Source organism: Lichenostomus cassidix, chromosome 1Aa, assembly GCF_008360975.1.
Source record: "Lichenostomus cassidix isolate B80296 chromosome 1Aa, HeHo_3.0, whole genome shotgun sequence".
NCBI classification, from domain to species: Eukaryota; Metazoa; Chordata; class Aves; order Passeriformes; family Meliphagidae; genus Lichenostomus; species Lichenostomus cassidix.
In genome coordinates, this window is record NC_139480.1 from 38496993 (window position 1) to 38512271 (window position 15279).

Sequence of the window (15279 nt, forward strand, 5' to 3'; positions counted from 1 at the left end):
TCTTCTGCACTTCTACACAAATTGAGAGAGCTGTAAAGCAAGCTGTCTTTCAGTACCTGTGAAGTATTTTTATTTCCAGTCATAAGAAGTGGTAGGCTATGGGCAAATATGAAAAGAATGAGCACTCATTGTCTGGAAGGTATTTGAATGTAGAGGTGCAGCCACAGGATTAAGAATGCAAAGTATTTTAATACCTGGGAACCCTGATTTTAACACAGTTTTCAAGAAATACATGAAGTCTGAAAAATAATTATATTATTAAAGATCAAGTGGTCTTCAGGAAAAGTTCTCACATCATTGGTCAGAAAGAGCTAAGCTGTTATTTTCTTTTAACACATAGAAGTGGTAGTGAGCATTAAAAAAAAACAACAAACCCATACATTTTTTAGCAGGTTCTGGTTTTGGCATTTGTAGTTATGGCATGAAGACTAGCAATAGCTTAAAAACAACATTTAAACAAAGCCATGAAGTTTCTCCAGAGTTCTAATAAGTAGGAAAGAGTGAAAGAATGTAATTGCATCACACATGTTATCAGATTATAGGACTAGGAAGAATATGCGAGTAGCAAAAATATAAAAATTTCTGATCAATATTTTGGAACATTGCGATTAGTCTAAGTAAAGAACTTCTTCAAAGAGAATGATGGAAATGTCTTTACCTTACCTTATAAAGGAAACAAAAAATGAGCACTGAAATTCACTGATATTTACGGAATAACTTTACCTCTTTGACCGAATATGTCCTGTAATGCAGCTATTCATAAACTAGTGATTTTTAAAAATTACTCTGTATTGACTGCTGTCTTGATGTCATCCACTTCTGTTTGATGTTGTTTTCCTGCTGTTACTATATTTATTAGAGGAGATTCTTATGCAAGTTTGAAGAGAGATACTGTGTTTTTAGATTATACATGCAGCTCTTAATGGTTGGTGAAGACATGCTGCAATATAAATAGAAATTTGCAAGATCTACTTTTTTTTTTAAACACATAAAAATTCTTTCCTATACGTATTGCTAAAAAGAATCAGATTTTTTGCTGATTTTTAAGAACAAAGGAAATAAGACTTATGGTATCAAAGTGCAGTGGCACAAATTGCATTTAAAAGTGAGTCAAGATACTATACTAATTTCTAGGTCTGTTGCCTTAGATCAGAGATTATACTGTGCTTTCCCCTTGATCTACTTGAACCTTTGCAGATAATTTCAGTGCATTTTCAGACTGAATCAGGTCCCACATTTTGAAGTAATGAGTCAGTTTTTCAGTAATTCAGGAGTGAGCAGCATAGTATCTCACTTGCCCAAATTTTTCTACTTTGAAATACGCAGCTTGCAAGAAGACTAAATATTGGGATTGGTACCTTGATGAGATAGTTACAATAAACTGATTAGATTTTACTTTAGTATCATAAAAATAGGAGAGAAAACACTGACAGCTACACACGTAGGTCTTTGTAAAACTTGGCCTTGTGTACTTGTTTGTGCCTATGTGCTGAGCCATTGCTTTCAACAGGCTTTTCAGTTGTTTTAAAATTACCATAATCTTCGAAGGAGTAGCTTCAGCCAGAATTAGTAAATTACAGATGTTGGCATTCTTTGAAGCGATAGGATGTGATATTATACATGTGAGTTTTAGTCAGGAGTCTGTCATCCACTTTTCCCCATTTCTTCTGAAATTTTGTAGGACAGAATGTAAGATTATTTGGAGATATTTGGATTCAGCTGAACATTGCTTTCTTTGCTTGGGCAGGCTTCAAAAAGCATGTAATCCTTATCAACCCAGTCTGTCAAAATCTTCTCTCCGCATTTTTCTGTGGTTTAGTTGCTTCATCTTATGTAATTTCATTATCATAGGCCAAGTTGGTGTCTGTCATTCCTTTCTTATGCCCACACCATGAGATTGAATGGGTGGTTGTAGTAACTTCATTTCCCAGATGACTGCACAAAAGAGGCTATTTCAGATGATTTTCCTCAGTAATCTCAGTATCAGGATATGATGCTTTCACTGAAAGTGTTGGACCAGTGTCATCCAGGGAAAAGGCTTCATTTGGGAGGTCTGGATTCTGTACTGTACTTGGGCATTACCCTGCTGTGCAGCTTTGGGTAGTTCAAGAGTTACTTAATCTCTTTATCCTAGACAACAATGAACCTTGTTAGGTGGGGGATATTTTTGTGAGACCCCTGAGAGCTTTTGAAAAGATATAATTATTTACCGCTAATATTATTTCTCACGTGAACTGTGTTAGACTTCAGTCATCTTGATTGCTGTTTCTTGTTCATGTTACCCACCCATTTTTTATATGTATTTGTCATGTATCTTAATGGCCCTTTGCTCTTTGGAAGTTTAGATTTTCCAGTATGAAAATTTCTTTTACTTTTAAAAGTTCAGTGGTCTTGCCTTTTGTGACTTTGTGCTATTTTCTGTTTCCAAAGCACTAGTATTATTTAAGACTTCTTGTATGTAAGGCTGAATGCTAATAAAGTCATGAGATTATCCAGTTTGGCACTCCCAAATTACTTAATTCATTTTGTTGCTTGATGTATCGCTATTCTGAAGAGTGTTGATATCCATAAAGAAAGACACTTTCCTTCACCTAAAAACTCACTACTAAACTTGAGTTTCCTTCCTATGTTATTTTTTTACAGTCATGATTGTGGATGAAAATAAGAAACCAGTGAAGGCAAAGACTTTGGGAAATATTGTGGTAAAGTAAGAAAAATAAACACTTTACAGTTAAAAGAAACTTCCTATATGAGTTGATTATCTTTTGGCTAAAGTTTATATAAAAACCAGACTAATTGAAGTAATGAGGATTGAAAAACATGTCTGTCTCTGATACTGATAACAAACTGCCAGAATGTTTTATGTCCATTAATGTTGAAAAATTGCAGATTAAATTGTGTGAGTGAATGAGTGTGGATTGCTGGGTTTTTTTCTTAGACTACAGCAAAGTTTACCATTTTCTTAATTACCAGAGTGCTGGCACAGCATGATGCCTTCCTGTTGTGATGCATGAGCAAGATACTGAATCATTCCCTTTGCTATTTTATCTTTTAAGTTTAGTACAGCGGTACAGATTGACATGCTTTGGCTTCCAAGTGTGGTGCTGCCTCTTCTTTCACTGATGCACATTCTTAGAGGGAGAGTATGTATTTTCTGTTCTCTGTAAAAAAAAATAAGATGTTGCTGTGTGTGCTTTGCATGAGCCAGTGTTCGTTGGTAATAGAACTTGGTCAAAATACATACAGGAAAGGACTCCAGAAAAAAAAAAAAGAAATCAAAAAACCGTGCTATACATCATGCAGTGAGTTTTAGTACCATTTACCAGACTCATGTCCGATGAGTTCCATAAACTCTAATATTGTTTGTGAAAGTACACCTTGCTCACCACATTTGCTTAGATAAAAAGGCCTCTGTTTAGATCACGTTGTGAATATCAGTTGCATTTATCTTGCCTGCTGCCTTCTCACTGTTGCCAGAACCTTTCCTTACTCCTGTAACACTCTATAGGCTACTTCTCCTTACAGCCCATGCCAGCTGTGTATTCTGGATGTTTTACAGGCTGTTAGAGAAATGGCATTTTCCTTAAACAGTATTTTTTCCTCAAATATTTTTTTCTCAAGTACTATTTCCTCAAAGAGAGACTCCTGCTTTGTGATGAAGGTGGTATCTGTAACCACTTCTTTTTTCAGTCACAGAAAATAACTTCACTTTTGGAAACTTTTTAACTGCCAGCAAAAACAAGTCCCAAAGGAAATGTGTTCATCTGTTTCTTCTTTGGTAGATTTTTGGAGAGTTGTGGTAGCTCAGAGTCTTCACTGCTTGCTTAGATGAATGAAAGGAAATGCAAAGATAAGCATTAACCTTCCATGAATTGAAAATCTGTCAAAAGCTGAAGTATTGGGCTGGATGTAGTGATTTTGATGAACTGTTAGCAAAGTTTGCTGCGGATGTCAGCAACAGGCACACGAGCTGGGGGTGAGAGACAGGAGCTGCAGACGCTGGAGCTGCAGATGTGCAGCGCTAACAGTGTGGGTGGGCTGGTGCAGGGCTTGCGTGGGAGGTGGAGTTGCCACGGTGGGGAGGTTTTTTACTGATCTTATGTAACTAGACCACTGTGGAGACTAAAGTAGTATCACGTGAAGTTACTGTACTGTGTAATGCAGATATGTGTTTCCAGGATGAAGTCTGTAGCCTGCTTCACTCTCAGCATCTTTGGCTGAGCCACCAGGACACAGAGGCATAGGTTTAAGTGCACACATGGTCTCCTGAGTCAGCAGACTCATGTTTAGGCGTAGTTCTCTTGTGACACATACAAGATTGTGCATTCACTCCATTGTTGAGTATGTGCATGAATGCCATTACAGTGCACAAATACTTAGAATTGCTCCAAACTTTTATAAACTTTGGTTCACAGTATCAGTAGCCCAGGTCAGGGTGGAAGACTGTCTTTCAGAGCTCTCACCTCTGTAGTACCTGAAGCCATAATAAAACATAGGCTTGTAATCAATGGAGAGAGAAAACATAGTTTGTAAGAAAGTTGATCCTAGCTGCTTAGATATTGAGACTAGTTATTATTGTGCTTTACATTATTCATGCCTAGTTATTCAGCTAGAATGGAATAAATCATCTTCCAGATGCGTTCGTGCCTCTCCAGTGCCTGCAGGAGTGGCACAGTTGACTTGGGGTAGGTACTTAGTCTTATCTACCGAAAAAGGAGTGAAATGAACTCCATCCTTTGGAATTCTGCCCAACAAGTTGGATTATGTAGTAACAGGTAATGTTGGAATATGTGTGCATACATTTTTGAATTTTTGTTCTTTAAGTGCCTGTCAGGAGTGATATTGCCATATTAGAAGATTCTGTTTGGGGTTATTGCCTAACTCAGCCAGAATTTATCCTCCCTAATGTTGCCCCACATTTATGTATTTTCTCAAGGGATTACAAATTACAAAAAAAGTCAGTATCTGTGTGGAAGTATGAAGCAACCTGAAACCAGGATTTTAATCATTATTAATGCTCAATTGAATGCTAACCAAGAGAGCATAAAGGAAGAAAAGGGAAAGAAAAAGATGTAATCTTTTGCAGCACCCTACAGTACTTTGGTATTTCATTAAAAAAAAGTAAAGAAAGATCTTGTAAGTCTTGATGAGTCAACATTTGGGCATTCAAGCTGGGGTACACCCATGGGAAAGGTCACAGATTTCATTGTGCTCTCCTAGTGCCCAGGAAGAAAAGGAGACCGGGAGAGACGATGGCAATATGTTCTTGTAAGCAAGGGCTGTGCAGCTAGGTAAAGTGAAAATTTGCCAGATTTATAGGATGGAGGGCCCTAGAAAACAGGGACTTTCAAAGGAGCTTTTTACATAACAGTGGATAAATATCTAGAAACACAGGATGTTTGAATGAGAGGTAGCTGCTAGTGTAACTAAGCAGGCAATATGATTCCTTGTTATTCAGTAGGGAAACTGAAAAGAAGCCAACATTATTGTCTGTGGATGTGATGTCAGTAAATCCATTGATGCATGGTGTTTAGTTCTTATGTCTGTATTTCAAAAGACTATTGAGAAAGTGACTGGATTTTAGGGAAGATATGAATGAGAGTGACCTGAGTGCTGAAATGCGCATGGTATGAAAACTTGTGGTATGTAATTCATTCATGATCAGTAAAATAGTAACTTTTTCAAGGCCAGGAAATACCCAGAGGACAAAATAATCTCTCAGAGATGGCTGTGTAATCTAGCATAAAGGAATTGGAAGCTGAAGCTAGATGCATTCAGATGAGAAGTAAAACACTGTTTTAGAAGTGAAAGTATTAGAACATTGGAATAAATTCTTGGGAGAATGGTGGTTTACTTTGACATTTTTAGGTCAAGCCTAGATATCTATTTTAACCAAAAGTTATGGGTTTGAGGCATAATTTAGTAGATAGCATCTTTTAGCCTGTGTTATATGGAAAGTCTGTTTAAATAAAGAACCTGTGTAAAAGCTTTATCTCCCTAACAGCCTTATACATGTTTATCAGCTGTCTTTTCCCTTTACAAATAAAACAATATGTAGGACTTCCAGTGTGAGAGCAATTTGGCCAAAGATGGTTTTTCTGGCAGATCTCTGTCTGAGTGCATGTAAATACCCTTTAAACTTTCCTTAATTTGAAATTTCTCCAAGCACTTTCACTAGTTTTTGATGACTTTTTCTCTTTTCCCAGTAAAGCAAAATCCAGACTGAGACCAACTACTTTTGTGACCCCTTGCAGCTAACTAAAGTAGTATTTAATGCAGACTGGTGAATGTTCAAGATCCTCTGCCCTTATCCACCCTTTTCCCTGTGTTGTTGTTCCTGGTGTCTGAAAAAGCTTCCAGATGCCTTTGAAACTTGCTGTCAAAAATTTTTGTAAGAGTGATGTTTATGCACAGCACTACGTAAATGCTGAGTAATAATTATAGTTTTGAGTCAAGATGATTTTGCTCCTTTCAGAAGCCCAACCTCATTTAACAGTGGCTTATATTTGCTTTGACTGGCTGCAGTGAACAGCCTCTGAGTATCATTGTCTACCATAAAATAAAAGGATGTCTTTTCTGAATTCCAACAAGGTAGTATCTCCAATCATTTTTTAGTTTCATTTCAGAAATCTGCTTTTCTGTGCAAATTCTCTTTTGAGTGCTCTGTCTATAATTGCTTGGTTCCATTAACAAGGAGTCTTACACCATTTTGATGAGTGGTATTCTGAAAGGATATGATATGTGGGAGTCAGATTTTCTTGGGCTAAGCTAAAGGTGGACTGTTTGCGAAAGTTCAACCACCATTGTATGAAAAATAAATGAACTGTGAAACAATGTTTTTTAAAAAAATTATATATTTAAAATTCTCTACCAGGAAACAGTTACTGTTAAAGTACTTCTGAGTTTTTGTGGCGCTATCAAGCTCATCCATCTTAGTCTCTCCAATTATAATGAAATTACCTTCTTATCTTTGTAAAATGTAACCAGAATGAATCTTTGTTAAATGAACCCATATAATTTAAATCATTAATTTACACACTTTGCCTGCTTTTCCTGATGCTGTTATAAATGTATTCAACCTTTAAATGAGAAATAGGCCTGGATCTGTATTCTTGTAGTTCTACAATTTTAATCTGAATTTCACTGAAGTAAATGGAGAATAGCATAATTTGTACTGCTGTTATTGTCCTGGTGAAAAACTGGCGTGAGATCAAAATTCAGACCTATACATCTTGTTTGAGGTTTGACATCCAAAGGTACAGTTTTCAAGTGTACATGTTTTCATCTCTCTCAGTGTAGAATTTGGGCTTGAACTGCAGCTTGGGTTTGAAACTGCAGCTCTTCTTTGCTGCTTAAATGGGATGAGTTGACTTCAGTTAACCTGATACAATATAGCTGATAACACATTCATGTTTTAGAAAGAGCTGGCAAACTTGTCTTGAATTTGTATTTGTTGAAGCTTGTGACTGTCTTCTGGAGAAGGAAGACGCAATGTTAAGACAGAAGATCCTTCCAGGGTTATGACCCCGTGAAAAATCAAAGCAAGCCTAGAGTAAGGGAGGGCTCATCTTGGAACTGATAGCAGATGCAAAAGCTCAACACTGGCTGCTTTATGGCTTGGCATGCAGGGTGAGAGAGAATGTTAACAGATAGCTATGGAAATACTGTCAATATGTTCCAAAGGGAAGGCCACTTTGTATATTGTGAAAATGACAATGAAGGAACCTACCTCTTCCTCTCTTGGTCTTCTGTGATCCTTTCCCTTGGGAGAGAAGCAGGACCATCTGTGGGGAAATCGTGCTTACTTGGCAATTTTGGTCAATATATCCTGGTCAATACCTGGCGTTTTTGGTCAATATATCCTCTTAGTAAAAATAGCTCCAAAGATCTTGAGTATCAACTCAGTTTATGGACAAAGAGGCAATGGTTTTTAAATACTGAGTTATTGTGGGTGTGTGTTGCATTTTCTAGGGTGAAAAGACACAAACATTTCAAAATGTTCCTTTTTTATTTAATGGTGGGGTTGAGAAAAGCAAGAGATGTTTGTTTTCAGGTTGCTGTTATTTTAGGACTGTCTCATTTTATCTCTTCTGACTCTTTGCATGTAAATATGATCCAGTTCTGCTCCCATTGGAATTTATGGCAGCATTCCCACAATTACAGTGGTTTGGAGGTATATTTGGCTCTGGACATTTTAATTCTGATGTTGTGACAAAATTTCGATACACATAATTATATTCTGGCAAGCTGAATTCTACCTTTATCAATTTTATTAATTACTTTTTTGCACAGAGCCTAGAAATTCTACTCAGTCATGATGCTAAGAACTCTTATCGAAGAGTTGTATATGCCATTGCTCTGGAATTATTGTGCCTGAAAGATTGACACATGGAAGAGGGCATTCACTTTTTGCTTTGTGGATGAATGGGGTCCTAACTGCAAATAACCTTTCACAGAAAGCCATGGAAGCACACTTTCAGATGTTATCTGTATCCTGCTATATGCGCTGTACATGTGGTAGCCATGAGTTTAGCAGTCTGGTTTCTGCAGACTCACGAAGAATGCTCTGTGGATGTATTTATCAGTACAATTTCCCTAAAAAAAACCCAACAAACAAACAAAAATCCTCCACCAAACCAGAATATGAGACAGCCCCAGTCTCCCCACCTGAAAAAAAAATCCAACCAAAGACAACAACAGTGCAAGCAAGAATTATATTTTTGGTGATGTGTTACACACTTCTCTGTTTAGATTTCTGAATAATGACAAAAATGAAAATGCTTTTCTAATTTCAGCAGTAAAATTGTTTTTTTTTCTATTCAACGACTAACTGCAAAGTACTGAATAGAGCTGTTGGGAAATTCAGGACTTTGTCAATATGAATTGTTCTTTCTCTGCCATCACAAAGATGTTTCAGAGTGCTAAATAAATTTAAAGTACAAAATTTGCAATGACTGAGGCTGCTATGAATTGCAATGCTATTAGCAACCAGGCAACAACCATAGTAACTACCATTCTCTAGTGGCTTTTCTTGAATTTAAACAAGAGATATTTTTTCTTTTAAACTCATGCATACATGAACACCAGGATCAATATATTGTTTTTCTAATCTTTTTTTCGAAAGCAAACACTCTGTAGGTCATGTTTTTGTATCACAGAGATGCTTACTAAGCTTGAAAGGCTTAAAATAGGGCAGTGAATTTCTTCCAGATGGGCAGAAGCCAACCTGCCCTCCTGAACCCTGGGTGACTACCTGGGACGTGCCTTGGCATTTCTGGCCATACCTTAACCACACTTTCATGGAATGTAATTTATGGGATGTGTTGAGCCATAACCCTCAGAGAAAAAGCAGTAATGTTTATAGTAGTATATTGTTATGCAAGCTGAGCTGAATTGAGCTGAAAAACCTGGGATTTAAAAAAATCAGGAATTCAAATCATGACTGGATGGATGGCCTTTTCAATGTAGTTTGTACTGTTTAGACCATAGTTGGATTTTTTTTTAAGTATTTATATACATATTTATAGTTAACTATTCTTTTTGTAAATGTAATGTTAGAAGTGTGCATGTCACAGAGGTGGTGGCATGTGTTCTTGTGACTGACCATCACAAGAGACTTGTAATGACACCAGTACTGCTGTGCTACAGAGGACTCTTTCACTGCTAGAGATTTTGCCTTCTTGTGTCACAGGGATACTGTAAGGAGAAGATAAAATACCTCTGGCTAAATATTTGCTAGTTAGAAATGCAGGCATATGCTAGTAAAATCTGTATGGAGCATTTATGATTTTATCTAAATATTTGTTTATATGATCATTCTCTCTCTGTTATTAAGGATAAACTTCATAAAACTTGTGTTGATATGCCTGAATATATATCTCTTAGGCAATTAAAGAAAGCTGTATTTGATCCCTTCAAAGTCAGAACGTTGAAGAAAGAAACAACCACTTTGTTAGCTGAGGCTTCTGCTGCTTCTCTTCTTCTGATGTGTATGTGAAGTGTCCCATATTTTCTCATGCCCATATCATTGACTGAAGAAGGGGTGTTTAGTATGCATTAAAAAATCAACTAATAAAGCAATCCAGATTTTTTCCAGCTTCACTTCTTATAAAAAATAAACATAAGTACAATTATTTTAGAAATTGCTATTAGTGACTTGTATTAATATACTTTCAAAGAGCTTCCTCGGTATTTCCAATAATATTATGCACAGGTTAAATATAAAAGCAATTTTATTCAGATTCTCATTATTGAAGTCCTTTCAGTTTTATCTTTTTACATGAACTGAAGATGTGTATGTCTGATAATTCATCTGTCTGTGCACGTGTGAGCGTGTATGGGTGTTAGAGATACCTATAATAATGCAGTTGCCTGTATCATAGTGTATATGCACAAATTTCTAACAGATACTTAATCCTTAGAAATGTTGAAAGCTGCATGCTGTTAACATATTTATAGTACAGTATATGGTGTTTACTAGACCAAATATTACTTTAAGGCAGTGATTATATTACATAAAAGGTAAGGTCTGGATACAGTGTAGAGCTGAAAACATATGATGACAGTAATATGTAGCCTTTTTTATCTGTTACCAGCATATTGAGCTGGACTGTTTTCTGGTTGTGTAGACAATGATTATTTATCTGCAAATAAAGTATGAATGGAGAGCATGAGTTGTATGTGCTATCTCTGTTTTTCTTACTACTTCCCTCTGCTCTTTTCAATTTAAGGTTGCCTTTGCCTCCTGGAGCATTCTCTGGTCTTTGGGAAAATGAAGAAACATTCCAGAAGTTATATTTCCAAAAATTTCCAGTAAGAATTATGAAATCAATTATATAAACTTCTGGTAATCCTTCAGAACTGAATGATAATAGATTTAACCTGGGAAACAGTTTATCATAAGTTGTCATAATTTCATTGGAGATCTTTGCTATATATATGTGTATATATATATATATATAATTAGAACCATTTCAAGGTAAATCTTTTTTCATCTATAATTTCAGCTCCTGGACATATTGTTGTTTTTTTTGGTTTTTTTAAGATCTGAAACAGAAGAAGTGAACCTTAAGCTTCTGAGCCAAAAAGTCTTTTTATATAATTTAACTAAGATATAAACCTGTGACCTTACACTAGCGTAGCTTCAAATACACTCCTCCTGTTGACATGCAGTCATGCTAACTTGGTATCAGTCCAAAATAGACACTTGTCCACTATGCACCTAAATACACTGGAGGCTCTTGGCTGCAATAGTTATGTTTCCTTGTCAGATGAACTGTCCAAGGATAGGCTTCCTTCTTTCCTTGCAGAAAAAGGCAGATTGGCCCTATAAAAAATGGAAGATTCGGCTCAATTACAGTAAATGAGTGAATTGGTCACACAAATGATTTGCTGTGTGTAGTTGCATGATGATGATGATGCATGTTTGGATACTGCAAACGGAATATCTTTAGGAGCAATTTGATAACTGTTGTTATGTTGCAACAATTCCATTTGCCTTGGGTAGATCCAGGCAACATCATTCTCAGAGCTGTCAGGAATCAAAGTAAGCAGGGTTGGAAAAACATCAGGGTTTATCTATTGTCTTCTGTATTAACAAAGACAATAAAATCTTTCTGGAAAGGGAGCTGCAGAGGATAATATGACATAAAAATGGTGAAAAATTTTACAGAATAAATCTTTCAAGCATCAAAAGCATATGTAATTTGAAACAATTCCTTTTTTTTTGTTTGTTTTGGTTTTTGTTTCATGGCAAATTATTGACTATTCCTAGTACTCTTTCTAAATTTATTTTTCATTGTTTTGTATTTAGGGATATTATGATACTATGGATGCTGGTTATATGGATGAAGATGGCTATCTATATGTCCTGTCTCGAGCTGATGATGTGATCAATATTGCTGGACACAGAATTTCAGCAGGTGCGATTGAAGAGGTTAGCATTGCCTGGCAACAAAATAGAAGAGCGAAAGATGAATAAAGCAAACTGAGACTGAAAACCTCACATTTCATCACATCTCACATCTCAAAATCTCACACAGAAAGATCTCTCATTTTCTTTCTGCTTGTTTTGTTTGCATTTCCACTGGTGCTTTTAACCAAAACATTTCCCATTTCTTGTTCTTCCTACTCAGATGCTTTTCAGAAACATAACAAATTTAGTCAACACTAAGCAGTTTGTACCATGGGATTGATAAGGCAGGAATAATTTGGTATTTGAAGGTTGAATTAAGGGGCAGTGTGGTAGTATGGGAAGCATACCTTTTAGCACCAATAACATATTTACTTGGGAATACATTAAGATAGTGTAGTGTCAATGGGCCAGGTAGTTTCATCAGCTATTTCTACTTAGGAGTAGAAACTTCTTTTCCTAAAATACAATGCTCTGTGGTGGCTGATTTTTTTTTTTTTTTCAGAGATTCATATTCAGTGATTTTTCTTCACAGTTTCTTGACAGCTGTTTTGTCTCTTGTTTTATGAGCAGTGCTAAATGAACAATGAAAATTTCTGTAAAAAAAACCCTGCTGTTAAATTGAAAGTCATTAATGTAATACCATGCAACTCAAAAGTGGTGAAAATAGTGAAGTTCATAATGGTGTCTGAATTTTGTGTCATTGTTCACTCACCTTTCTGGAGTCACTGTTATTGATTGCCAGTTACAGATCTCCCTGATGATACATCAATTGCTTATTCAGGGAGTATAGGAAAAGGCGTGCTGGGCATATACAAGAGAAAAATATGCTTTTAAGAACTCTGAATTTAACTGTTCACTGAATCAGAAACTAATCTGTGAGTCATTTTTTGGTTTATAATGTCTGTTAGTCTAGTGACTACTTTATTTTGAAGGCTAGAAAACTTAGAAAATAATAGAAGAAATTCTGATTACACAGGAGTGAACAAATTCACATAAACATTATTAGTCCGTCGAGGATTGGTCAGCCAGGGAGCTGAAACAGCTGCTGCCCTGACTCGGGTCTAAGGAGATATAAAGGTGCTTTCAGTCTGCTTAAACGTCTTTCCCTTAGAAGTGATTTTTTTGTGTTGCTCTACTAAAGCACAGCAGGCATCTCATCCCCACTTCTTACTGCTCTACTACTCATGGGCCGAGCTGGGCATTTTCTTTGCTTCAGCCTGAGTCTGAAGCTGCTATAACAAATGATGGATTGAATCACCTCCTCTCCTGTATCCATCATACTGAGCTCAGCATCTGTGTTTTTCTCCCTGCTAGTTGGGTCTTTCCCCTAGAAAACATAAAATGTTTCATCACTGTGGCATTCTAGAAGCTCTTCTATTCACCTTTTGAACAAGGCTAGAAACCAAGAGTAGTGTTAAAGCATGCACAGCAAATTGCTAGCTAAATGGGAAAGTGTTAACAAGACCACAATTAGCTCCTCAGTAAGATCAGTAAATGCAGAATTAAAGGTCCATTAAATCACCATGTAACTGACGGTCGCCTTGTTGAGCAAGTATGTTATCTACATTTACATTATAGCTGCATTACAAGCTTAGCAAGCTTTTCCTTAGTGCTTTGGCTAAGTATTTCAGCTTTATTATGTTCCAAACTATTAGTTTCTTTTTCTAATGTGTCTGTTAATAGTATTGGAGCTTCATGTTTAATGCAATGCAGTAGATGTTACTGTTTACTAATTAGTGAATGGTGGCCATTATAGGAACCTCAGCTTGTGTTGATCCATCCGTCTTTGGTCTGTAAATCTGTGGTGTCCCTTCTTGAAAAAAAAGCCAAATCAAATCTTGACTATCTGAGGCAACAGACTTGAAATTGAGGAATTTATTATGAGAAATCCTCTTCCTGAGCATGATGTTTCTGTCAGCTGCTGCATTTGCTATCCAGCCTTGTGCCCAGTGATCATACCAGGAAAACCATGTCACTTCCTCAAGTGTTTTATTACTTTTAAACAATTTTAGAATGTCTAGTACTGTTTCTATTCTTCTTTTCAGTTGTTTTACAAAGTTTGATGATTTTCAAGTTAGTATTTACTAATTACTAATTTCAGTCATTTGAAGTTAGCATTTGAAAAGTCAAAGGCATGTTGATAGCACTTTGGATAGACTGAAGAAAAATACTACAGTAACTGCACTATTCCAGCTAACCATAAGACTTGCGAATAAGTGGCAGACTGGAATGACAAAAACAAGCTACTACAAAACAAGCTGACAACACTTAAATCTCCACCTTAGGAGTCCTGTTGATACCTGGTAGGTAATTGTGATATTTGATGGTAATGTCAGATTACTGCAGACCTTTTTCCTGTGTTCCTGTAGTTACTGTGGTTGTAGACTTAATAGTCTAATTTTCCATAATTCATTGCTGTTTTGGGGTTTGACTTTTTAATTTTTTTTTTTTTGTTATATATGCCTATCAGGTTTTCTGTGGCCATGGTCAAGAAGTCAGAGCAGGAAATAAAGGATATTTATGTCAGGAAATGGAGTGCATTACTGAGGATCTGGCCTAGAAGTGACCAAAGTGCATTAATTGTATGTGATGCATTGAAACACTGTAGGGATTTGGAGTTGCCTAAGGTTCATTCCTATATGATTTGTCAGTGTGGATACAATGACTTTTTGGACAAAGTAGGCTGCCCCTGAATTCAAATGCATTTGTGTGTATTCAGCTTCAGCTTTTTGTAGCAGGCTCTTCTGCCCTTCTAATTCTGGGATAAGCCCAGTGCTCTCTTCTATATTTAGCTTGTGCCCATCCTATTTAATTCCTGTGAAAAATAATCCAGTTTTAAAAGCTGTGCATAAATGGTCATGCTTCAGTACTTTGATAGAGTATGCATTTACTTTTAAGGCCAGTGTTTTCCATTTGCCCATTTTGTAGCATAGAACATTTCTAGGATCACAGTTTGTGAAATGAGTATAGCTTCTGACAAAGTGTGCTAGAAACACACTGAGCAGATTAGTTTTACTAAAAACTGCTGAGTGTGTGTTATACTGACCATGACACATAGAGTCAGTTTCTCCTTCCTGTTTTGACTATAAAGCCTAAGGATGGTGAAATCTGTTTTGAGGATGGGTTATCCTAGACCCTTTGAATGGTTCCTTCTCCCATCATTTTCATAAACAGGTCACACAAGAGCCTCCCTTTTGTTAATTGGGACAGTAGTGATTCAGCTTTCCATTCCTTCAGTGTTGTTCTCCTGTCTTCTCTGTACTTTTTGTGTCTTTCTCATTCTCACACCATTGTATTCCTACTTAATAAAAACAACAAAAAGTGCTTTTATTCCTAAAACTTTAGTCATCCCACTGCCTTTGGTT

At 36.4% G+C, this 15279-nt stretch overlaps 1 protein-coding gene across 2 annotated transcripts in view; it reads left to right on the forward strand.

Annotated features, from left to right (window-relative positions):
- Positions 1-15279, forward strand: part of ACSS3 (acyl-CoA synthetase short chain family member 3) — a 61625-nt gene that overhangs the window by 41421 nt on the left and 4925 nt on the right. The window contains exons 11-13 of one of the 2 annotated variants that reach the window (XM_085045911.1): positions 2644-2707; positions 10731-10812; positions 11813-11921. In XM_085045911.1, the coding sequence (XP_084902037.1) occupies positions 2644-2707; positions 10731-10812; positions 11813-11921 (255 nt within the window). Of the gene's footprint in view, positions 1-2643; positions 2708-10730; positions 10813-11812; positions 11936-15279 lie in introns of both variants that reach the window. The other variant, XM_085045903.1, reaches the window with a different exon arrangement.